The sequence below is a fragment of the Magallana gigas genome, chromosome 10, assembly GCF_963853765.1.
Source record: "Magallana gigas chromosome 10, xbMagGiga1.1, whole genome shotgun sequence".
Lineage (NCBI taxonomy): Eukaryota > Metazoa > Mollusca > Bivalvia > Ostreida > Ostreidae > Magallana > Magallana gigas.
In genome coordinates, this window is record NC_088862.1 from 3240516 (window position 1) to 3267926 (window position 27411).

At 34.9% G+C, this 27411-nt stretch overlaps 3 protein-coding genes across 3 annotated transcripts; 1 reads left to right on the forward strand and 2 right to left on the reverse strand.

The window, feature by feature from the left end:
• Window positions 1-7308: 7308 nt before the first annotated feature.
• Window positions 7309-9919, reverse strand: LOC136272433 (E3 ubiquitin-protein ligase TRIM71-like). Its single transcript, XM_066073994.1, has 2 exons — window positions 9780-9919; window positions 7309-9326 (listed from the first exon to the last, which is right to left on the reverse strand). The coding sequence occupies exon 2, from the start codon at window positions 9292-9294 to the stop codon at window positions 7621-7623; it is 1674 nt and encodes a 557-aa protein (XP_065930066.1). The 5' UTR covers window positions 9295-9326; window positions 9780-9919; the 3' UTR covers window positions 7309-7620.
• Window positions 9920-13920: 4001 nt separating this feature from the next.
• Window positions 13921-22084, forward strand: LOC105320291 (uncharacterized). The gene is made up of 8 exons (XM_011418165.4): window positions 13921-14080; window positions 16576-16797; window positions 17207-17320; window positions 19293-19445; window positions 20179-20274; window positions 20750-20861; window positions 21182-21523; window positions 21987-22084. The coding sequence occupies exons 1-8, from the start codon at window positions 14057-14059 to the stop codon at window positions 21998-22000; spliced, it is 1077 nt and encodes a 358-aa protein (XP_011416467.3). The 5' UTR covers window positions 13921-14056; the 3' UTR covers window positions 22001-22084.
• Window positions 22085-22318: 234 nt separating this feature from the next.
• On the reverse strand, window positions 22319-26764 carry LOC105320290 (uncharacterized). The gene is made up of 5 exons (XM_011418163.4): window positions 26601-26764; window positions 25635-25740; window positions 24709-24815; window positions 24179-24351; window positions 22319-23465 (listed from the first exon to the last, which is right to left on the reverse strand). Exons 1-5 carry the CDS (start codon window positions 26713-26715, stop codon window positions 23190-23192), a joined length of 777 nt encoding a protein of 258 aa, XP_011416465.1. The 5' UTR covers window positions 26716-26764; the 3' UTR covers window positions 22319-23189.
• Between the last annotated feature and the right edge of the window lie 647 nt (window positions 26765-27411).

The following is a 27411-nucleotide window of genomic DNA, read 5'->3' on the forward strand; positions in this document are numbered from 1 at the left end:
CTTCACGTACCAATAAGATATTGGGTATCCCACAAGGGTATCTCAGCTTTATAATATACTATCTTAAATAACAATAATTACAAAACGGGCCTGAGACACATCAGAAGTGTGTATATAGGCTTTCACGGAGATACGATGTTGCCCTGAGATTTAAAATTATGCGTCTGGCTAATTAGCAGACTATGGGGGAGGGGGGGGGATATATATACCCTTACGTACCCCTAGGTAACCTCAATTAGCCAAAAGCTGAAACGAAACGACCCTACGCCACTCAGGAATAAACAGACACGGGAAAGTGCACGCAGTAAATTTCTTGAATAGAATATGAGTTATATCTACTATAATTAAAGTAAGATACTAGACTTTGACCCGTGCGTGCATTTACGAAATAGGTACATCGACACACCTTATTATTGACATTTACATAACAAAGCTATAAGCCTACAATAATGCTATTAGTTTCACTACACTCCCTTAGTTTGAATAATCTAATTGTGTCTCGGGAAAGGCCCTCACCACAGTTAGAATGCCTCCCTTATACCCGTAATGTAGCAGAAAATTTCAGAATAGCTCCGGAACGATTTTCGAGAAAGTTAATGAAGTTGCCTTGAAATTAAGTCAAATTCATCACAACAAACCATTTTGAGACTGCAAATACCTTTCAACTAAAAGTTTTATTCCATAGAATGGAAGAATTCAACACCTTTTCACCAACGTGCACGTATTTTCTTTGTAAAACTGGGTCCGTAGGACATTATTCATTTTTACGATAAAACATGTTCTATCTTCACTCTCCTAACAAATATAATGTAACTTTTTTGCATGTAATCAAATCTGTTTTGTCGTTACGAAGACAAAAGTAAATACATTGTTGAAATATATATTTGTTATTTTATACTCTCTCTCTCTCTCATAAGAAATCATTATTATTTATGAACAGAATATAAAGCAAAAGTCCAATGAAAATTTACCCGTATTTGTAACATCATTTCTGAGTTTATTCAAGCAGATGTGATATTGTGGAAACATAAACTAAAGATCCCGTTATCGTGAATGTATTGCGCAAGATTGTAAAATTAAAAAAATCCAGGTAATTTCCGGGATTTTTTAGGAGTTTTCGTTGATTATTAATTAACGAAGCTTAACTGAGAAAAAATAAAAACAAATTGGTAATCTTCAAGTACTAATGATGTTTAAAATATATAAAACAAAAGACAGTATTCTTCTGATTTCTCGGTATTAAAGACAAAAAATTCGAGTCTTTTATTTTAATATAGTACTATAGATAGATAGATGGGGTCTAATCTACAAAATGCGACAAGTACTAGTAGCTTTTATACTATAACGATGATACAAGCGAAGACATACGTATGTTCATGCAATGATAAAACGTAATAAATGATTGCAAACAGACAATAGAGGATCGAGGCCATTAAGACCCGATGTTAAAACATGCTTTCAAATGACACAAAGTATGCATATGAACAATTGATATGGGATGAAAGAATAACACGTTCAAGCATGATAATAAATAACAACGATTGATGAATAATCATGGGAGCTGTAAGTGATACGGTGAATTAATATATAAAACCGTTCGACCAAATTTTGTAACACATGGATACTGTTTTGACACAATATCGTACTACTTTATCATATGTTAAAAATTGTATGATAATCACATGTTCATTGTATACCGCATTATAAGATACAACATTTATCAATACAATTATAAAATACGATATTGCATCCTATGATACTAACAATATATATGATATAATACAACAAAATACTGTAATAAATAATGATGCAATATGACATTGTAACATATGATATGACAGTGTATTGTGTTATACATAATTGTATTTTACACATAATGCAATATCATAAAATATAATATATTATTACTTATTAGATTACTTACTGACTCACTCCGGAAATATATTGGGTTGATCAATCTCATAGATGGCGAAGTCTATGAGATTGATCAACCCAATACATTTCCGTAGTGAGTCAGTAACTAACCTAATAAGTGTTTTGCTTTCCCGAGGACTATCAAGCGACATATTTATTCACAAATAGCGATGCTCTACGTAAAAAATTCAAAAAATTCATAAAATATCATATCTTAAAAAAATTATCATATAACTTTTTACAATGTAATATATGATATAATATTGTATCATATAAAACAAAAGTGTATCAAATCATACAATACTATATCATAAAATTCATGTTATATTATTTAACAACAAACACATCTATCAAGCAGGCTTGAGTGAGGTAGATATTTTTAGCATTCTTGATAATGGAGATCAGGCTCTGCTTCTGAAGCTACCTCTTCAATTCATTTATATTATAGTTTAATCAACTATGCGGTCTATTATCTATTAAACATGTGATCTAATCCAAAAAAAAAAACTAAACCTCATCCATCATCCGAAACCTTTGGTTCAGATCCAGCATTCAAGCCTGTCAAATGCATCATTATCAGAAGATACACCATCCATGCAAGTTTGGTGATGTAAGGACCAGTAATAACTATATTTTAAGCATCCTTGATAAGGAGATCAGGTTCTGCGTCTGAAGCTACCTCTACGATTCATTTATATTATAGTAAAATCTACTATGTAAGTTTAAAATAGTACTAGTATCTATTAAACATGTGACCTGTTCCAAAAAAACATAACCTCATCCAGTATCCGAAATCTATTACTCATATTTAACATTCAAGTCTATCAGGTGCATCAGTGTCATAACATGCACCATCCATGCAAGTTTGGTGATGTAAGGACCAGTGATAACTAAGATATTGTCATCAGAGGGCACCTGCTCCAAAAACTTTAACCAGCTCTAAAAACCTTAACCTCCTCCAGCATCCAAAACCTATGGTTCAGATTCAGCATTCAAGCCTGTCAGGTGCATCAGCATCATTAGACGCATCATCCATGCAAGTTTGATGACATTAGAACCAGTAATAACTAAGTTATAATCATCAGAGGGCACCTGCTTCAAACACTTTAACCAGCTCTAAAAACCTTAACCTCCTCCAGCATCCGAAACCTATGACCCAGATTCAGTATTCAAGCCTCTCTGGTGCATCAGTATCATAAATGGTGAAGCTAGGACCAGTAGTAACTAAAAAATTGCTATCAAAGGGCACCTGCACCAAAAACTTTAACCTGCTCCAAAAACCTTAACCCCCTCAAGCATTTGAAATTCATGGCCGAGATTCAGCATCCAACTCTTTCAAGTCCATAAGAAGGTCCAGATGCATCATTCATGCAAGTTTTGTGAAGTTTAATAGGACAAGTAGTAACTTAGATACAGGACCTGCAACAAAAACTTTAGCCACTTCCGGACGCAGACGCCGACGCAGGGGTGTAGCATAAGCCCCCCTCCCCGACTTTGTCTCCGTGAGCTAAAAAGTCCACGAATTTTATTGCAAAATAACATCGAGTAACTTTGATCCATTAACAATTTCACCATTCTCAATACAGTTTGAGTTTTTGACTGCAGAACAAAATATAATATTCTTGACAATCCTTATAACTGATAGTAAAAGGTCACTTAGAGTATTAAAACCTTTTTAATAATACACTGTTTTCTTATCTATGAAAATATGGTGGCATAGTTCTGACACCACTTGTCAGATAATCATGTCAACTTGTCTGATCTCAATGTCGACTTGTCAGATAATTATGTTGACTTGTCAGATCTTTATGTCGACTTGTCACTTATTCACGTATTGAAAAAAATAAATACTAAAACGTTTCCACGCCCAATTTGTGCCATCCAGTCGACATAATATTTTCTGACAAGTCGACATAAGGATCTGACAAGTTGACATAATTACCTGACAAGTCGACATTATATAAATATTGCCTGTTTGAGAGGGTAACTGTTGAAATTGACACCCCGAGAAAACCATTGTCAACCGACGCGAAGCGGAGGTTGACAATGGTTTCGAGGGGTGTCAATTTCAACAGTTACCCTCCCAAACAGGCACTATTTTTTTATAATACTGACTGTTTTATCTTTAAAGAAAATTTATTGCTTTTATGTAGAAATGAAGTGAATTCTGAGGCAAACCGTACGCGCATAATTTACGCGCATGTAACAATTCGTTGTGTTACCAGTTGCCAAGTGTGTTGCTAACGCTGAGGGTAATAGAACGGATTATCAACTGCGTCTAAACCAATCAGATTTCAGTATTTAACATGAAAGTATAATAATATTATTTGGCAAGACGACACAATACCTTACAAGTGAACATCATTATCTGACAAGTCGACTTATAACATGAATGACAATATTCTTCATTTTATTTTTTCTTTCAAATAATTTTGTTAACTTGTCAGATCTCAATGTCGACTTGTCAGATAATTATGTTAAGATCTTGATGTCGACTTTTCAGATATTATGATTACAAAGTAATGGCAGTTAGTGGCACAAACACCCTTTGACAACAAAATATTTAGTTTCTAGTTAATATAATAATTTTCTGACAAGTCAACCTAAAGATCTGACAAGTTGACATAATCATCTGACAAGTCGACATAATCATCTGATAAGTTGACCTTTTCATCCAACAAGTCGACATAATCATCTGACAAGTCGACATAATCATCTGACAAGTCGAAATAATCAACCGACAAGTTGACATAATTTTCTAACATGTGGAGGCTACGAAAACGTATAACCGCCTCTTGATGTTGTGTTAAATCTCTCAATGGCAAATTAAAATTTGTGTCATCTTCCTATAAAATGTATGTATTGTCAAAATTATGTCGACTTGTACAAAGGAAAACATACAAGTCGATATATTTTGGATGATTTAAACGCTCATTTCAAGCTTTGTTGACTTTGATTAAGTCATAATATTATTTTACGTCATAAATTTGTCGCATTTATATAAATGCGTAGAAATTTTCTCGCTATCTCTAATATTGATAATTAATTATGTTGAAACTGTACAATTTGTGAAGCTTTTGCGTCCATATTTTGATGACTTCTTGCCTGTTTACAAGGAATGTCAACTTAAGTTTGTCGTCTTAAGTTTGAGAAACAATTTAACCCAATTAATGTCAATGTCGATTTTATGTATGCAATAATACATGTATAAATGTATACATGGAGAGTTTTATCTATGCCGCGGAATAATGATGATTCTACATAATTCGAATTGCTTTTGAAAAATTGAATATAAAATAACTGAGAGAAATATGCATTTCCGAATGCTCTATATATTTCTTAAACTTCAATTTAAAAGTAAAAAAAGAAAGACTAACCCTTTGGGTTGGGAACCACGATAACTTAGATTATTTAATGGTAACGAAAAAGAATATAACTTAATTTCAGTCTGTATGTATGGTTTTAAGCAGAGCTTTAACAGCTGTTTAACCTCAAGACATCTAAGGAGTTTACCATCTCTTCTCCATATCATAGTATTCTATACGGAAACTAATTATTCCAGTCGTTCAAATTTTAGTGAAAATTCCTCTCTGACTTAAATAAGTCGCCTAGGTGAGTTCGCCAAACAAAATTATGTTGCAATAAATTCTGCGACATTTAATTTTGGCGGCATAGTTTATACGCATTATTTTAGCGCGACATTGCAGAATTCGACATTAACTGATTAAGGAAGGAGTCTTTTCATTATCAAACATACTTCTTATAATAAGAAATTCATGGAATTTTGACACAGTCAAACGGATCATATTATATAAATAGTGCCTGTTTGGGAGGGTAACAGTTGAAATTGACACCCCGAGAAAACCATTGTCAACCGACGCGAAGCGGAGGTTGACAATGGTTTTCGAGGGGTGTCAATTTCAACTGTTATCCTCCCAAACAGGCACTATTTATTTTGTTATACTGAATGTCTTAATTTTTAAGAAAAATTTACTGCTTTTATAATTCTATATAGGAATAACGTGAATTCTACAGCGAACCGTACGCGCATAATTTTCGCGCATGTAACATTTTTTAATGTTACCCGTTGCCAAGTGCGTTGCTAACGCTGAGGGTAATAGTAAATATTATTAACTGCGTCTTAACCAATCAGATTTCAGTATTTAACATGAAAGTATAACAATACAAAATGATTCTATCAGTTTAATCAAATTTGACCTTTTTGATTTCGCATAAAGGTCAGGTCAAGGTCACTTCCTTTTTCCTCAACGTACAGGATGATGAAAATAAGTGTAGCTCTTTGTAGTTCTGTAGACATTTGTTTAAGATTTGAAGATTCTAATCTTCAATGAAATCATAGACCATCAGAGTGGTTATCAGCTTATACTACTAAATTGGAATAAATATTTATACTAAAATTGATATTGCTTAGCCCGCATTTCCTCTAATTTTCTTATATTTTGAAGAAATTTTGATTATTTTTTTATGCTTCCAATAATAAAATATTTCTGATTTTTATGTATTATGAAGACATTATATAAAGATATAAATTGACAGAAAAGCTAATATATTGACCATTTTATAAGAGAGAAAAACTGATTTTAGTGATTTTTTTCACAAAAATCAATGTAAAGAATGGGCGCTTAAAAGGCTTTTTAAAATGTAATTTGATAGGCAAATCATATTTTAAAAACATATTCTGAAACCCAAGTATCATATGATTAGTTCACATTAGTAAAAAAATCCAACATTGAATTGTTATTGTTTTTAAAATGCTAAAACAGACTCATTAATCTGCAGCAATTCTGAATTGCACAACATGTGATATTTTCCTACGCCAATATTACGCCAAAAATATAGTCCTTGTTCGATTCGAAACATTGATTACATTTTTCTATGCCAAGTTTTATGATAGTAAAAAAGAAAGAAAAATATACTATTTTAATATCCTTTCATCTTGATTTAATGAACAATTAATCAAATTTACGTTTGACAAGTCGAAAACCAGAAAAGACTCCTTCCTTAAAGTGCTTAAGACGTCAAACACATGTCGAAATGGTGTCACTCAATAAAGTTTGTTGTCATAATTAAATTGCTAAACTTTGAAACAATAATATATGACAACATACTTATGTGAATATATCGCGGTCTAACGCAACAATGAGAGGCGGTTAAACGTTTCCGTAGGTGGCAGATCAATGCCACCATAATGAAGTAGTTGACATTGAAGTTAGGATAAATACAAACAGTACCTCAGTCTAAAGAAAACACATGTGTAATATGTTAAAACTAATGCAGTAAAGTAACAAACCAAATTTCGTAATTTATTTACACTAAAATTCTTAATGTTTGAAATAAAAACAATCTAGTTATATATATAGTACACAACAAATTAAAACACACGTTAATTACAGTTTATACATATACACATTTAATCAATTAATCTCTTGATATATTCAGGAGATAAAGTTCTTTTCAAATTTCATTATTTCAAACTACAGATATTTAAAAATACATGAAATATTTAAAATACATTTTTATGTAAGACGAATTTTAATACATTCCTTATCTGAAAGACTCTGTTTAAACAAACAATATACACAGTGATTTTTTTTAACATTTCCCCATGTAAAAGATCCAGTATATCATGTTTGATAAATTCATACATTCATGCAGTCATGTCATTGAGATAATAACACAATTTGTTTATGTTAGATACTGGATTTTCTTCACTTTACGTGTTTTGTTCTCGGCCACAAGGAGGTTGTCTCTGGTGTCCACACATAAACCCCATGGACCCTGTAAATGACAGTTGTCAATGTTGCGAATAAACTGTCCGTCCTGATCCAGGATGTAGATACGGTGTAGGGCATTGTCTGATATCAGGATGCGACTCTGGCTGTCTGTTGTGATGCCGCGTGGAAAGAATGACGCTTTAGTTGTATGGTTACCAGTGTAGATAAAACGAAGTCTTCCAGCTTGATTCACCACCACTACTGCCATAGCTTGATTATCAACTACACAGATATCTAAGTTTCTGTTCTCGGTAACATATTTAAAGAAACCTGCTGAATAGAGAGGTTGTCCTTTGTCATTTAACTGAATGCTTTGTTTCTCTGTGGCGCCGGAGTAACGCACAACTTTTGATTGTTTACCATCAACACTGTCCATGACAACCAGAATGTCATCAGAGGAGGTACTACAGACACTGTGAGGCATCCACTCCTGTATTGTGATCATTGACTGTATCTCTGTATTCTTCACTATGTTCACAGTTTTATCACTCTCATCAGTATAAACTAGATCCCCACTTCCTGTCACTGCTATATCAAATGGACATTTCCCTGACTTCGTTTGGACCGACTTCACTAGTTTCCCCTCCAGATCATACAATTTCATCATATTGCTACTACCACTCATCCAGATTTCATCATTACTGAGATAGGAAACACTGCGTAATAAAGAAAGGACTCCATACTCAGTGTTTATCTCTCTGATGATCCGTGGTATATCAATGAGTGATCTTCCTGAGGGTGAGGACTCAGCACCAGGGAAATCAATTGTGTGGCCATGTTCTTCTGTTTTGATGGATAACGCTGACAGAGAACCAAACTGTTGATAAAGCTGTTCTTTGTTTATCTTCTGAGGGGTAAAACTTGGTAAGGACACTGTGAGTTTAGGAGGCAATCTTCTGAATTCAACATTTCTGGATTTGTAGGCAGAGACAAGACTGACATCATTGGACTTCAGTAATTTCTTCAGATCAGCAATGCTCTGTTTGATTTCAGAAATCATGACCACGATTTCCTTCTCTTTTTTATTTAGGACAGCCAGATATTTGGAATCCATTTCACCAAGATCTGATTTCAGTTTCTTGATCATGGTGTCTATTTCTCTGTGCAAGTCTTCTCCATGTTTGTCAATAGTTTTTGAAATTTTCAAGGAATTTTCATTCAGATCAGCTCTCTGAACTGGGATGATAGATGCAATCTCCTGATACTTAGGATAAATAGATTTCTCTAGTTCCTGTAAATCTCTCAACATAATTTTTCTTTGGTTATCTAATGTTTCCACCATGTCAACGAAATCATGGCCTTTGTGTTCTTTTGAAGCACACTGCACACAAATAGGAATGTCGCATTGTTCACAGTAAAGTTCACATATTTTTGAGAAGTGTTTTTGACATTTCGTGGTTGATCCACGCTTTTTGAATGGCACCACTTTGTGTTCTGTGGATTCGTCTGAGAGATGTTTCCCCACACATGGGCTACACAGATAGTTGTCACAAATGTCACAGTACATACACTCTGTGGGGAGGACCGGTGTCTCACACAGATCACACCGTAACACATCCTGGGCCCAATTACCCCTGGGGTCCATGGTCAGACACCTTGACGTGTTTCAGGAGAATTCTGTAAGAAATAAAAAAAAACAATTAATTAATTTGTTATTTCGTTAGTATAATCAAGTAATGATAATGTTCAGTCTAGATGGCTAACAAACAACCAAAAGCAACAAATCCTTGAAACAGCGTAAATCCGAAATTTTTTTTCCAGGAGAGTGAAAAGATTCAGGCATAATGTTTTTTTTCGGGGGGGGGGGGGGGGGGGGCGCTCAATTTTTCTTTTCGGTTAGGCCGAAGTATCTGAAGTTTTTCTGGCCTTAGTTTTTGTTTAAAAGATTTTGATATTTATATATTTTACTTCTTACCAAGTAAAAAAAGGTGAAGTCTATGTTAACGTTCTTGATATTGACCTTTCCATGATTGGCAAGAATTACGTTTGTACGTGTCTGCTTATTTTGACTTCATTTGTTCCTTATAGATCTTGGGAACTATTTCTGTGATAGACTATACAGTTACTTACCACATATTATCCTTTGCGCACCTGTTACAACTTCATAAACAAATCACACCCATCTATGAGTTGAACATGGCGATCTATGTAGGTATTTACACTTCCTGGTCTATGGAACGCCAAATTAACATATATTCAAATATTTGTACCTATCTTCAAATAATTGAACCTATCTTCAATTCAATTGTACCTATCTTCAATTCAATTGTACCTATCTTCAATTCAATTGTACCTATCTTCAAATTGAATTAGAGATAGGTACAATTAAATTATACCTATCTTAAATTCATTTGAAGATAGGTACAATTGATTTGAAGATAGGTACAAATGCAATGAATTGAAGATAGGTACAATTGAATTAAAGATAGGTACAATTGAATTGAACCTATCTTCAATATTAATCACATATTTTACAATTCTTTTTAACATTAATTTTTTATATTAATTGTTTTATGTAGAACGTTTAGATCGAAATACAGTCAGAATGCATGATTTTAATATTTTTTATCTTTATTTTCAAAAATTTCTTCCCTCGTTTCCCTCCATGTTGAAATGTCTTCAAGGGAGCGTTCATTATTTTCAACAATACACAAAACGAATTGAACCTAGGTGTAATTGAATTGTACCTATCTTCAAATCCTTTGTAGATATGTCTGAATTGAACCTATCTTCAAATCAATTGTACCTATCTTTAAATGAATTTTACCTATCTTCAAATGAATCAGAGATAGGTATAATTCAATTGAACCTATCTTTAATTGAATTGAAGATAGGTATAATTTATTTGTACCTAGGTATAATTCATTTGTACCTAGGTATAATTATTTAGAGATAGGTATAATTATTTACACCTATCTTCAATTCAATTGTACCTATCTTCAAATAATTGTACCTATCTTTAATTCAATTGTACCTATCTTCAAATGATTTGAAGATAGGTACAATTAATTGAAGATAGGTACAATTATTTGAAGAAAGGTACAAATATTTGAATATATGTTAATTTGGCGTTCCATACTGGCGTGATCTTCACGTGATAGTTTGACATAGCAGTGGTGGATTTAAAGGGGTGCCCTTTCCTTTCACGCCTTTTTTGCTAATAAACATTGAATGCGTTCTTGTTGCAATGAATTACAGCTAAGTATGTAATGGAATTCATCTCTTATTTCGTGTCGATTGCAATGAGCACTGGTTCTTTCATGTCACGGTCAAACGTCCACTTTCGATTGGTACGTGGTGATTTCATGTTTGAAATCTACAAAAAAGTAATTGTATCTTTTTAGATAGTGTATCAAAACATTATCAAAATTTGATTCGTCCTTGTGAATTTAATAATTCAATGCTTTATGTATCAATGTATATGTATAAGTTTTACTTTTACTTTCAGCCATTTTAGTATAATCAATTTAAATATTAGACTGAATATATTCTAATCAAAATATTTTTGATGTAAGATTTTTGTTTCATCTTTTTCGGTCAATATTCTCGACCTATAAAAAATTATACGTGTTTTATCTGAATTTCCATTGGGTATCAACCAAATTCACAATACAAAACAATAATAAGAGTTCTCTTCTTTGAATACTGTGGAGCCATTAAAATTCGTAGGGGCCAGTTTTCGAGGATTGTGGGTTTTTTGCTTATTCGTGGAGATGTAATTTCGTAGATGCTTAGATTTCCAGTTTTAGCAAGAAAACAAACACTATGAAAATTGTTTTCGTTGAGGATATAAATTCGTGGGGGAGGGCTACCCACGAATACCACAAAAATTGAGCCACCACGAATTCTAATGATTCTACAGTACTTCTCCAAGGAACAATCTATTGATGGACGTGGATACATGAAAAAGACAAATGCTAAAATGTCTGTCCCAGATAAAAAGGGTTACAACACATACGCAGGGGAAAGGTTCAGCTGCCTTCAGACAGACTGATCAAAGATCAGAGATATACACAACTTATATACACTCCGAGCAAAACCAGAGAACTTGTAAACTTCTAATTCTAGAATACATAAACACAAGATAACGGTTTTAGGGACTTAGCTTGTAAGGATGGAATAGAAATTTAAAAGAGAATTTTCTGATCACTTGTACCATCTACATTATTAACCTTGGTAAAAAAATGAGTAACGTTCAGTCAGTATCGGCATAGAACAAACTCCAATGAGCTGCTTTTTTATGGTATTCCGATGGGGCCACTTCGACCGTCGCACTTTCGCCTATAAGGCGAAGATGCGAGAGTGCGAAGATGCGAAGGCGAAAGTGCGACGGCGAAGGAGCGAGTGTGCAAAGATGCGACGGCGAAGCGCGAAGATGTGAAAACGAAAGTGCGAAGTTGCAAAGGCGAAGAAGCGATACTACTATCGCTCCTTCGCCTTCGCAACTTCGCACTCTCGCCTTCGCATCTTCGCGTTTTTGCATTTTTATAACTATGAGACTCTCTATATCGTTTAAAGACAATTTTACCTGTATAATGACACGTGAGGCAGAAAACGAACTTTTTTGAATTTATTTTCAAAAACCCGCGCAGATCTGTTTTTAGGGGGAGGGGGAGCGGGTGTCGAGGGATAATTGTTTTGGCGGGGGGGGGGGGGGGGTCCGAGGCATATTTTGGAAATTTTATTATACAAAATTAATAAAATTAAATTTTCTGGACCCCATCTCCCCCTTTACTGTGTGAAATTATTAATATTAAATTTTCCGAGGGGATCCTCTCTCTCCCTCTATATCCATGCATGAACAAGGAGTGTCGCACAATAATATTAGAATGTTACTGTGTTTGATCCACGGTAAACAGGGAGCTGGTTAGTGACAGGAGTCTAGATGAGCATATGTACACATTATGGCGGACATTACATTTTATGTGGAGTATATAATGGTTAGGCATAACCAGCACTTGTAAACATACATGTCATATGTAAACATTAAAATATTTATAAACATTCATAGTAAGCACGATGGCCTAGCGCATGCGTTCCGATAATATAAGGATTAATCGAAAAACCTTGGCGATAATGTCGCATCTTCGCGCTTCACCGTCGCATCTTCGCTCTTTCGCTCCTTCGCCGTTGCACTTTCGCGCTTTCGCCTTCGCAACTTCGCATTCTCGCATCCCCTAAAGGCGAAAGTGCGAAGGTCGAAGTGGCCCATCGGAACACCATAGTTTTTCAAGGACTCCAATCATATGAAATATTATTTGATACAATAATACAAATTAACTTGGTGAAGCGTCTTACGAACAATATGAAGCTAAATATATCAAAACTTCAACTTTATCAAATATTTCTCAGAATTATATTTTTCATAAGACCGATAAGTTACTTTCAAATCATCTACTTCTTTATGTGTATTGCTTAATTGTCATAAATATAATATTGCTCTGTCTAATATTTTCTCTAGTTTTGTATTCTCCAAACAGGAATGTACCTTGATTCAGTTCAATATATAGATGCTTTGTTTGACATAGGTTTGTGAGGTTAATAAGAAGCTGCTGTACAGTTTCCCAATTTTAAACATAAAAGAATTAAAATTAATGGTACAAAAGGAACAAGTCATATATCTACATACTTATATAGAAACAATATGGATCTATGAGCAGAGCTGGAATATTTTGCTCGGGGATAACAGACTTTCTCACAAAATTTAGTTATGAAAATTTTCAGTTTTTTTCTTAAATACAGAGTGGAATTTGACAATAAATTACAAAACTTTGGATCATTGGTTGGACATAAAATTTTCTTGCTAAAAATCTCATAATTCGCTTACCATTACACGTACTAATTAATTGCGACTTAGAACGCAAAACCTGTTGATGAACTGAAGCTATACAATTAACTATTTTTCGTGTCGTGAAGAAAAGTTTAAAGAACCCCTTTTTAAAAATGCTGTAAAAATCGCTGCTTTTTTTTTAACCCTTAAAACAATTTTACAGAAAGTAAGTTGTGTTTGCACATGCAATATTTATTTCACAACGCAATGTGCTGTTTTAAAAGACTCAGAAATGGTACATAGTCTGCATAAAACGAATTTCGGATAAATTTTCAACAAAGTTGCCAATCAGCAACGCGTGCGTGTGTATTAGAACCTAAATCACTGCCCGACCTTTTAATTTGGTTATTAAGTAACAGCCTTCAATATGATTACAACGAGAATTAAGTAAAGCCTATGAATTCATTGTTACTTCTTTGTCTTAATCCGTTCAACGCTGCTGAATAAATGTAATGGCGGGTCTGTGTACGGTAAACAGTATGTAAGGTTAACATCTCCTCAGTAAAACTCTAAGGAAATGTCTACTACAGTGGCCAGCACGGTAAGAATTATATTGATTCTAATGGTTACCATTAAGACTGCATATTGATCAATACCTCCTACTTCAAAAACGGTAAAAAGATATACGTATTTCAATTTTATAAGGGGACATTAGAATTGGCCGGTCCTCTTTCCTTATTCCATCGGACAACGGGCACCGACTCCGGAAACTTAGCTGTAATTAATTTAAATTTTAAGAAAGCTGATGTAGAACACTGGGCCGGTTTTAATCTTAGGACCTCCAATCTTGCAGATGTCTTAAAAATCCAGGTTTTAATGACATTACTAATCAAGATATCTGCATTAACTCTTACCATTGCAAAATAATTTTCATAGAGTACACAAAAACCTGAGGGATTTTGCCATTTTTATAGTATTTCGACCTTCTAAACTAAAAGAGTTTTTATGATTTTACATAAAGATATCAACAGTATTTTTAATCTGCCAAACTGAATGTCAATTTTAATATAAAATAAGAATTAAATGAGTTTGAAGACAGTTGTTACTAGCTTCTTTATAAAGAAAAAAATTTGTTTCTATGTAGCCCAATAATTCATTTAATAATAACGTATTGATATGGTGCAAATACTAGTCATTGAATATTAATAATTCACAAAAAACCCGTTAAAATTACATTTTTAATTTAAAATACATTCCGACAATGTTGATGTCTGTTGTAGATTGTATTATCCAATTGAATATGATTTTGAACAGTCCATCTTGGGGCTTTTCATACATTTCAGTTGATATTTTCTCGTAACTTTATAAAGCTTTGTTGTACAATGTTTTGGTCCCTGACGATTATGTTTTAATGTTGCCACCGCCATTCCCAAAACGAAATACTAGTAGCACTGTACAAATTGCTACTTTACCAGAAGTTAAATGAACGCATTCAGTTTATGTATGGGAGTATTAAAGGTTTAAAGACCTCAGAGCTTAGACTTATACGGTTATAGAAGATTTTAAAAAGTTAAACCCCGGCACTCTACAATGTTTACCCTTCCCTCACACAGGCCGCACAGATCTTCTAGTGTTACTTAAACTGATAGGACGTAACACTGAATTTCTCTCAAGACACGCAGCATCCGTTTACATTTGGATCAGTCCTATATTAACTTACTAAGTATTTGTTAATCCAAGCGTAAATTAGCCTGCTTAAAGTATTATGAGGTGATCAATTACGGTCGGGAGGTGATCAAATCCAATAAAGTCCAAATGTTTTTAGGATTGATTTGATCACGCCCGACTGCAATGGATCACATCATTATATTCAAAGAATGATTCTTATCAGTTATGTTATATAATTTTCCCAAATTGACTACATATACGTTACAAATTTGATTCGTAGTGTTATCACAGACAAAGATACTGGAATTTGAAAATGTAAATATAGTTTTATAACACATGACTTGTTATATATATGATTGTGCTGTGTATGTTCACTTTGGGTCGGGACAACAGAATGAGACGATGTTGTCCATTCTGTTTTTTAACTAATCTTAGTTACTTGAAACAAAGATCTGAACGTGCGCACTGTAAATTTCAATAGAAGATACTGTAAAATGTAAATATTATACAATATTATCTTGAATTACAGATGATGTAATATTTAATATTAATACAATTTATTTTGTTTTGAAAATATAATATACATTTTTTGTAATATAATAATTGAAAAAGTCGTCAACTCCAAATTTTGATATTTTTTCATAAAATATTAATGAACATTTGTCCCAAATGAAAGATTGGCAGCTGAAAATTGAGGTTTGTAACATGTTACTGAAACATACATTAACCACATTTTTAAATCTAGGTAAATGTTCATTCAACTGGATGAAAAAGAACAACGTTTGACTTTACCCCGTGTTTCTGTTGATGCCATAAAACTAATATCTAACAAAGAGTAAAGAATCAATTACAACAATACTACATTTTCACATTACATTATATCCCATGAAAATGTTGAATGACAACAATATAATAATTTTATCAACAGAAATAACCCGTGTTTACCTTGGCGAGGAATATACGTGCAAATATATGGTTCACTATACCATGGTCTAATTTCACTTGTTTCTGATTCCAGGGAAGCACAACTTGTTTGTGGTTCAAGTTTGTCTATGCTCCATCCAGTCACCTGTATAGAGCGCCCTTTGTTTTATGTGTCTAGTTCCTGTACATGTCTTTAGTGTATATAGAGCGTCCTTAATTTTTCTTTCTGGTTCCAGTGTGTAGTATAAATTCCGTTTCCGGTTCAAGTGACCCCTTAATTTCTGTTTCTGGATCTAGATGGTCTCTGGGCCCTCCAGTCACCCGTGTATAGACCATAGAACCCCCTTATTTTCTGTTTTTGTTTACAGATGATATCTGGGCCCTCCAGTCACCTGTGTATAGACTATAGAGCCCCCTTAATTTCTGTGCGCGTTTACAGATGGTCTCTGGGCCCTCCAGTCACCTGTGTATAGACTATAGAACCCCCTTTATTTTTGGTTTCAGATGGTCTCTGGTCCGTCCAGTCACCTGTACACGGAGTCCGGGGACCAGTACCATGAGGACAACCTGAGCACGTCCTCCACACAGCTAGACACGTTCTCTAACTACACCGCCAACACAGACACGCCCATGTCCCGCCTCAGCCGCTACGGCTTCAAGATGAGGTCCTCCTCCAGCTTCCCCAGTATCCTCAATCTGTACAGCGAACCAATCAGCGAGGAGACGGTAGGTTACACTTGGCTTTGTTATCACATGACTTTCTTTCTGTCCTATGTTTTAAGGTACAATAGGCATTCCTGTAAGAGAGATAACTCCTCCTTCCTCGGTATCCCCAATTTATACAGCGAAGACGGTAGATCCCTTAATCCTTCATAATGTATGTCCCAAGTTGTAAGGTACTGACCCTCATTTAAGAGAAATAACCCTTAGCTTGACAAATGACTTTCAATATATTCCCTATTAACAGCGTCAATAGGAAATCATTTTTTGTCATTGAATGATCAATTATATCCGCAAACCCAAATTGTCTGCATTTTAATTACTAGTACGTTAAAATATCATTCCCAGAGAAAAATACAACAGTGTGTGTATTTGGTTTGTAAACTTTAAGTTTTACATATTGAATTTGCTTTAGCCAAGAAAGGAAAAGAAGAAAAAGAAAACCAAGATCCGGTATTCCGACAGTTTAAGAAGGACTAGAAGTACCCAGCCGGACATACTGAGCACAGAGTCCCGGAAAACCACAGAGGTGCGGGCTTTCTAAAAATAGATATTGCGTAATGCAGGAAACATTATCTCTGTTTGGTTCATGTAAAAAGCAACAACGAGAATTTTTAAAAAATGTCATATACTGAATATTTTTAAACAATATGAAAACCTTAATTCTGTCAAATCAATGTATCCAAGCAATATGATAGTTTGAGTAGTGTCAAATTTAGAAATGCATTTTTCGGATAGTTAGTTTAAAAATACAGGGTATCGATTTTTGTTACTTGACAACTATATCCGTAAAAATGATACTTCATGATAGTGCATATTGCATTATTTATTGCAACTTATTTCAAAATTATTGATCCTCAGATAGGCCTTTTACATTGATTATTAATCCTAGATGAATAAATGATATATAAGAAATGAACACTGTGAAGTTCAATAAGTGGCCCCAAACACAAATCAACTGCGTGGTTTTTACTAATTCACTGTGGAATTTCCAAATAGAAATGTAAAATCCTAGTTACACACAGAATGGAAGAGTGTGGGTGATATACATTCCGAACCATCAAATAAACTACATTGAAACAAGCTCTCGGGATCTGTCTTATCTCCATATACAACTAGTCGCCTTTCACTTACACTGAGCTTGTAAATCAGTGAACAAAAGCTATATACATACATGTATAAAGTTATTAAAGCGATCAAAATGAATAACACTTATCGATTTTTTTTGTTCTTGTCATTATATCATTAAGTTAGGAAGCTGTACGTTTGTCTCCTGACATTCCGGAATAAGATGACAATAATATAGACTAAATTGAACAGAAACTTGATTTATTGGGTTGGAAAGTGTTTAGGGAAGTGTTCATGTGAAGTATTCTATCTGGGTGATCTGCAGGAGAATTTAAGTAGCAGCTATGCTTATGTATATGGTTCCACACAAGCGGGGTTATGTGTGTATCCCAGAAAATTTCACACAGTCAAGTGATAGAAGGGAATATATGGTAAGTAGGAATAGATACATTAGACAACAATAAATTTGCAAGTCTAGACACTAGACAGACAGTTATCAAAGACAAAAGATCAAGTGTATAGGGCAAGGCGTTTAGATTTTTGATTTGTTCATAATGTACTGCAATTTATTTTTACGATGAGTTAGACTGGGCCGTTCGCTCTCTCCCTATACATCAATGATTGAAGTAATGTATCAGATTTAAGCCATGCATACTCAATACTAGAGAAAAAAAATGTGTAATCTAATGAAGATATCAGACGAAAGAAGATTCTTTAGAAAGTATCGATATTGGACAGAGGTGTGATACTGGGAAGGGGTACTGTGGATTCATTAAAATTCGTGGTGGCTCAATTTTCGTGGTATTCGTGGGTAGCCCTCGCCCATGAAATTACATCCTCAACGAAAACTAATTATAAAAGGTTTTGCTTACCTACTGAAACTGAAAACTGACTCATCCATGAAATTAGATCCCCACGAACAAGCAAAAAACCCACAATCCACGAAAATTGGCCCCCACGAAATTAAATGATTCCACAGTAAATCCATTCTCTCACCAGAGGTCGTGAGAGAATGGGGTAAATCACGTGAGGATATGGTATGAAAATGCATTAAGACAAGAAGAGGCAGCGAAGATGAAGAAGAGGTCGATTTTTCGTTATCAGAGTAAAGATTAATTTCGGAGATGTTGCCATGGCATGGAAAATGACGTAGCTTTTGCTCATATTTTGAATTAGTATACCAATTTGCATACAAAGCGCATCTTAAATCGATAACGTTTCCGCATTAAGTTTTTGAAGATGTAAAATGTCTTATAGGCAGAGTATAGTATGAAACTTGCTTCGTATATACGTACAAAACTAGTTACAGATTTCTATATACTGAAAATCATAATCTGACACAGTATAATTAGATATGGTAATTGTTTCCTTCTGTTACCTCTATATAGTACATTCCAGTGGTCATTTAAGTCCTATATATTATATTTCTACAGAACCGTGCGATCAGAATAGAGGCGGTGGCCAGGGAACAGATGGAACGCTATGAGAAATACATCCAGAAGCTACAGGCCAAAGTGGAGAAACAGAGGGAGGACAGGAAGATAAGTGACGAGGAGTTCCTCAGGAGGATAAAGGCGCAGGAGGAGGTAGGTAACAGGAAAATGAGTTCCTCAGGAGGATAAAGGCACAGGAGGAGGTAGGTAACCGGAAGATGAGTTCCTCAGGAGGATAAATGCGCAGGAGGAGGTAGGTAACAGGAAGATAAGTGACGAGGAGTTCCTCAGAAGGATAAAGGCGCAGGAGGAGGTAGGTAACAGGAAGATAAGGGGCGAGGAGTTCCTCAGGAGGATAAAGGCGCAGGAAGACGTAGGTAACAGGAAGATAAGTGGCGAGGAGTTCCTCAGGAGGATAAAGGCCCAGGAAGAGGTAGGTAACAGGAAGATAAGTGGCGAGGAGTTCCTCAAGAGGATAAAGGCACAGGAGGAGGTAGGTAACAGGAAGATAAGTGACGAGGAGTTCCTCAGGAGGATAAAAAGCACAGGAGGAGGTAGGTAACAGGAAGATAAGCGACGAGGAGTTCCTAAGATGGATAAAGCTGCAGTAGGAGATATGTTTGCTAAAAGAAACAGCCAAATCGTCTCCTGTGAGACTTTGAGTCTGCCATCTCCATGACTATATTATGTATTTCTTAGGTCCCTGTAGGTTTTGACCAATCGATAAACGGGACGTGTAGATTTCAGTCTGGTTGTTTCTATATATATATCTATGAATTGACCATAAGTTTTCGTAAGAAATAGAGGGAATCATACTCGATAGATGTACATGTTGATATATTGAATTTTACCTATACATGGGCATTGTTTGTTTTTATGATTGAAGGAACGATTCAAACAAAGCATACGAAAACGTCCAAAGCAGGGGTTGGTAAATGACCTGCCGTACGTCAAGAAGCTCCCCAAGTCTAAGATGAGAAAGGTGGGTACACCTCTATAGGCGATTATACCGTACAAGTCAGATTGTCACACCAACAAATGTTAAAATAAATTCTTATATATCAGACATTTTAAATTTGTTTGCCCTCTTACAACTGAATTACGAAAACTATCCAACTCCATATTTTTTTTAATGTTCTGGGAATTCTTTTTATCGGGGGGAGAGGTTGGTAGTCGTCATTTTTTTCTATTTAATCAAACATAGTTTCAAATTCAATTGTTTGCATTACTTGTAGGATAATGCTTCATGTTTTTCTTACAACTTCCCCAAACTTTAACATTGGATATGGGATTGGTTGAAAAAACAAATTTATTAAAGCTGGCGCATTAGTATGCAGGCAAACACCATGCACTATTACATAAATGGTTAATACCGTCATATCATAACATATTTCATGAAATTTAGTCATGGTTTGTAAACTCCTCCATACTGTGAGTAAACTGTAACCTTTCTTAAGGTTGTACGACTTTCTGATGACCTACAAAGGAAGGGCGTGCTAAAGACTCAGGAGGACGTAGACAAGTTCTGGAAGGACTTTGGGAATTCAGGCACTGACCAAGATAGTCAAGGTAGCGAACAAACCGTCTCCTAAAATCTAACTATGCAGGGTATATTGCAATATTTCAAGTGTTGTTATATTTCTATTACAAGGGTATGTTTTTTTTTCTAGAGGACACATGTAATGATTATTTTTCTTACTTGAAGCGACTGTTCTTGTTTTTCAAAAACACATTTGTTAAAGTAATTTAAGTTCACAATAATGATGGTAGCCAAGTAGTTCAGCGAGGATTTGATCATCGGAGGCAATATTTATTTATCTCTTCGCATTGAATCTTAATTTTGCCACAGGAACTTTAAAAGAACTTAAAGATTATACTTTCTTTTTAAGACAAAACTCAAGAGGACTGGGAAACACTTAATCGCAAAACGAATTTTAAAATAAAACCCAACAGACACTTGTCATCGGAGAGTCCAGACAAATTCAGTGAAGCCAGCATCCCACCCCGAGGTCACACCAAACATCTCGCGGACGAGATCTTGTCAGCGCGTGAAAACTTTGGATCGTCTGAAGAGATACATTCAGAAAAGCGAGGCAAGTCCAGGCGGCACAAGAAATCCCTTCCGCCTCTCGACAAAAAGCGCGACAAGTCGGACAAGAACCGGAAGAAAGCCAAGTCCTGGCCAGACCGAGATCCGGGCAAGGAGCGGGGAGCAGACGACAAGATCACAGGTCAGATGGACAGATATTCTACATTATGTAGCTTACTGAAACACTGAATATTTTCGTTTATTTTAAAATTGAATTTTTCTTCTCAAGAATATTATTTTAGTTTAAAATTGGCCACGAATACCCAGCCCTCTTGCAATTGATTATGGGTTGGGGTGGGGTGTGGGGAAGCTGTAATAAAGTTTAGAGGTATAAGACAATGCTCGGTAATATTCTGTAAACTGAACATGTGTTAATTAAATCTTGATTTTCTTAAGAATCATTTGAAACTCACTATTTAAGAAGGGTATTTTTTTTTTACCAATTAGTTATATTCATCCACTTGAGAGTTGTCTTCCTTAGATAGAGTGAATTAAGTCCTACTACTGTGTATGTACATGTATGTACATAATTGGTTACACTCAATGCTTAATTACTGTACTGCTTAAAATGTAATTAAAGTAATGCTATTTTCTACTGTTTACAGCCAGTGAGGTTTAGCCTGTTTGATTTCACATGGAAAACTTCTAACAAGAAACAGAAAGAGAAACTGCATGAATGAGAAATTCCAACTGAATGTGTATAGACATAAATGTGGAACAGTCTCGACAGATAATAAATATCTAAATGTACACTGAGAAAACCATTGTATTAGAAGACAGTGTCTTAATGAAGAATGGAACAACACAAAGTGATTTATGCATGTAAAGCTATGAATATACACATGTATGTAGTAAATTTTTATGTATAATTATAAATCACTGTTATGTACTAAGTACATGCTTAGTTGAATTACCAGTAAAATAATAACACATGTGCAAGTGTGCAAACATTTTATTTGAATAACTGACTACATTGTAACCAGAGGTTCACGAACCACAGTGCTCACCTGAGCAACAAGTATTACATCCACAGGTAATTGAGCCTTATATCACTTGCAAGGACTTACATTTTAAAAAAAAATTCATGTGAAATTCATGTAAAGTGGCACATAATATGATTTTGTAAAATTTGTCAAAAAATAATTTTCACAAGATTAGAGAATTTTCCAAAATATTTTTGGAAAGTAAAACTATCTGGAAGGTTTCCCATGAAACATATGAGGATGTTCTTTCATGAGAAATTCATGATGCACAATTGTCCATATATACATTTCAAACTTTACAGTAGAATATGTAACAGTCTCAATAAGAAATTGCTTTATGAATACAGAAATGTAATAGTTTTTCTTTCCATCAGCTTAAGTTGTAATTCTAACAATAAAGGAAAGACTAACAGAAGTTAATCTTTGGACATTAATCTCTCTCCTTTTAATAAGATGTTTCACAGTGATGAGGTAGAAAAGATTTGTATATCATTGTCTACACTGTATTTAACTATCACTATTTTTCAGATAATTGCACAAAGTTTAACATTACTGTGATATTATATTGCAACACTGTATTGTTTAAGATAAATGGTCAAACAATGGGCATCTGGCACTTGCAAGTTCACCAGGAAAAAATGGAGTGAGTTTTGATGTTTACTGAATTGATCATTTTTACACTGTACTTGATAAATAATCAACTATCATAATGCATAGCGTAAGACTCACTATCTACCAGAAAAATGGTATGTGTTTTGGAATTTTACTACACTGTACATATACTTGTAAAATCATCACTTAATATGTACAAGGCATCTTCATTATCTACCAGATAAATGGAATAAGTTTCGGAGTTTTCCGGATATGTTCATGGAATGCTGGATCTCCTCCGTAGCGTTTGAGTGCGGACTTTTCCTGCAGGGGAATTCCGCTGACCTTGGTCAACAAGAAGATTAGGAAGAGCGGAGAGATGACACTGACGTGTTCCCATCCCCGGAGAACGGAGGTCGAGGACAGGTAGAGGCCAGACCACATCATGATCTCCCCCAGGTAGTTAGGGTACTGAACCACACTCCATAGGCCGTGCCGGATAAACTTCCCCTACAGGTCAATAATAATATATAGTAAAAATAATATAATATTATATAATATATTTATATAACAATAAAAATAAACAGGTCAAGGACTAACAAACAGACCACAAAAAGGTCAACACAAAACTATACAGACCACTAAAAGGTCAACACAAAACTATACAGACCACAAAAAGGTCAACACAAAACTAAACAGACCACAAAGAGGTCGATACAAAAATAAACAAATCAAGGAAAAGCAAACAGACCATAAACAGGTCAATGCAAAAAAAAAAACAGGTCAAGGACAACCACAGGTCACAAACAGGTCAATACAAAATTAAATAGGTCAAGAACAAACAAACAGACCATAAACAGGTCAATACAAAAATAAACAGGTCAAAGACAAACACAGGTCACAAACAGGTCAATACAAAATTAAATAGGTCAAGAACAAACAAACAGACCATATACAGGTCAATACAACAATAAACAGGTCAAGGACAAGCAAACCATAAGCAGGTCAATACAAAGTTAGTATACTATAAACCAACTTTTATTTGCGTGCAAAATTTTACTCAAGGTTTGCGAGAGCCACATCAGTACTAATATTTCTCGCGCAAACCAGTCCTTGTCGTATGGTTGTTTTAACAAGACAAGTCTGAATAAGGCTGGGTCGCAAACATAATTTGTCATGAACAGTTCAAATCTTATACAATTGATAGACTCTGTGATTCCTACCTGGTTTTCTGGGTTTGCCCTGAAAGAGGATTTCTGTGAGTCTGCGATGGTCTCCAGGAGGAAGCCAGTGACCCACATTGACCATCCGACGTAATCCTGCGTCGTGATTGGTCGATCTTCCCTCTTTGAGTTCAAGATCAGCGTGGGAAGGATGGTCAAAAACACCCACACACCTGCAGACATTGTACAACATGGTCACTCCGAAATACCTCGTCTACACACATTCAATCAGAGATACTAGTCTAAAACATGTACCAAAACACTGGCACAAGACTTGATATTTTTCTTTCCAAATAACGTAGGGGGTAATTTTCATATTCATAGAAATTGAGAATTTATTGACTGTCACACGTTCTAATTCACTATCAAAGAATAAACATTCTTGTGTATGAAAGCCATTTCTAACTGTTCCTTGAAATACATTTTCATTTATAAATATTCAAAACATTTCTATCTTAACTGCAAGATCAAAACTTGTTAAAAACAGCAGCGAGTGGAATAATTTGACAACAGTTGATCGTATTATCCACCTTGAATGGTCCAGTACACAAAGAATGTTCCAGGTCTGTCTCGGACCTTATTGAAGCGACGGTCCTGTCCTTCCTTCAGAATTCTTGTGAACAGAAACAATCCCAACCTAGCAAATAAAACGAATACAATTATATTCATTATAGTAGTAAACTACATGTACAATATCATAAACAAGTACTGTCAGTAGATTCCTAATTAAATGCAAGGAAGTAATAGCCGCGTAAAATCGCGAGAAGCACACCAGGATTCTTGTAAACACAAACAAACCCAACCTTGGAAATAAATACTGTAGATTCCTAATTAATCGTAAGGATATAATATCCACTTAAAATCCTGAGAATCCCACCTTGCAGATATTTTAAAATCTCGCTATTGTTTTCAAAGAATTTAGAACTAGCATAATAAATTACCGTAAAAGTTCAATGTTCACCGTTTAATATCCTCTCAATTTGATACCAAACAACAGGATCACATAATTAATTATTTGCATAAAATAAGGAATTTACAGTAATTATTTTCAAAGTAGCTAACTACAATATAGACATCCAAGTTCTAATATAAACATATACAGTAATGCCATTTAAACAATGGCTTTGTTTATTGCAGGTAAAGGGTATAAGGTTTTTTGCATTATTTGTCAGCCAAAATTCTACGTACCTTAACAGAGAAAGTATCCAAGAAAATTCTGCAACTGTGGCAGCAACAGACATTGTGTTATTTATCAAGTCAAACTACTTTTTACATCTTTAAGTAAGTATAATAAGTCACTCCATTCGATGAGACCCTCAGTATGCCTTTTGAATGAATTTGCATAGAAGCTAGGTTTTTTGTGTTCAGTGTCTTTGGAAGAAGTGAAACAGGACAATTTTCATCCTATCGTTTTACATTGTAAAGAGTCATTTGCATGTATCAAATTGTATCAAACCTGAAGGCCCAGAGAGCCACCATTCCTGTGTTGACCTTTTGCCTGAGGTGATAGCGACCGCCCCATTTCAAGCTCTGTAACGCTAGAAACAGAAATGTTCCTGAACCTGCAACAAAATTATAATTTTTAAAGTGGTTGGTTAATAACAGCTCATCATAAAAAATGCCACTATGTCTGAAAAACCATGAAGATTCTCCTTTGCAACAAGTATCAGTCTGACTAATGTTTTGTCACATAAAATACTGACAACAGACCATGCCATATAGATCATGCTGTTGTCAACCTAATACAAAATATATGAAGTGTGATAGTGTATAGCTAATAGGCACAGTACTATGTAGTATATGAAGTGTGATTGTATATAGCTAATAGGCACAGTACTGCCACACTTTTATGTCTACAAGCAATATAGCTAGTTCTGGTTAACCCTAAACTTATGAGTTCGGAGTTCAAGCCTAGTTCTGGATGAAAAACAATGTTGTTTTGGTGAATGAAAGTCGGGGCAAATCTGTTTTGCTACTGTAGAGGCGAAAATTATATGGGGCGCAAATAACCCTGTATACAGTTTATCAGAAAGACAAACTTTTTATACCAATTCATGCATCATTAACAATTAATTGGAATATATAAAACAAGTTTACAGTCAGACTTTAATTACTATAAATATGATGTAATTGTATGTTTGAAATTCATATTCAAATTCAAATCTTTTATAACTTCTAATGAACTTTATGAACAGTCTTGTCGCTACAACAAATGAAAGCAGTTATTGATTGCAAGCTCAACAGAAAACGGGTGAAGTGGGTATTTCAATAAAATCCACTTAAACATAAGTAAGTTGCAGAAAATCTCTTTATCACGCACTGGTTCGATAAACCGAAACTTAACGAGGAAATTCGGCCTTCTCTACTTGAGCTTAAAATTGCAATGATATATTTGTAATTTAACAATGTTAACTGAATTTACCGGCCAGGTCATAGAACTTTTCGGTCTTTAGTGCAGCTGCCACTGCCCAGCAACTCCACTGTATGCCAAAATCAACGGCGGCCGCCTTCGACAGAGGGTTCCCCATGATGGACATGGGGGCAAAGTTCTCTGTATTGTAATGCACGAAAAACCAAGAGGATGTTCACTCGGCACCTCTCGGCCGAATTTCCACCATGAAGGCAAGGGAATCAACCGAGGCATACCGAATGATTTGTTGTTAGTCAATCGTAACTACTCGGCCATTTCCAATGGCGAAAAATAACTTCGCCAGCAGAAATGGCCGAGTAGTTACGATTGGTTGTTGGTTTTCAATCGGAACATCTTGCTGCTTTTCCCCTCGCGCATTCAAAGATCCACCCCTACCTTTCTTCATAGGCACAACGAATACACACAAGAACATGATTACGGACAAGTTCCGCGCTGTTTACCATGAAACAAATAATTTTTGAAATTGAGCATGTCTTCTATTAGGCACTGTTAAGGTGGGAGAGACCACCCACTTACTTTTTCCTCGACCCCCCCCCCCCCACTTTTTTGAGAGCATACATGTATTAACCCCCACCCCGATTTAAAAAAAAAGATTTTACATGTACGTGCCTTTTATTAAACCAAATTATCAAAAATTCTCTTACAAGACTTATAGATGGATTTAAGAATCTCTTATTAACACTGTGTTGTTTACATTGTAAATATTGTCTCATGTAATTATAATGAATGGAAAGTCAGACTTGTGTTCTATGGTAGACTCACTAACTCCACTTAATGGTACGTCCATTGTAGTGTGTGTGTA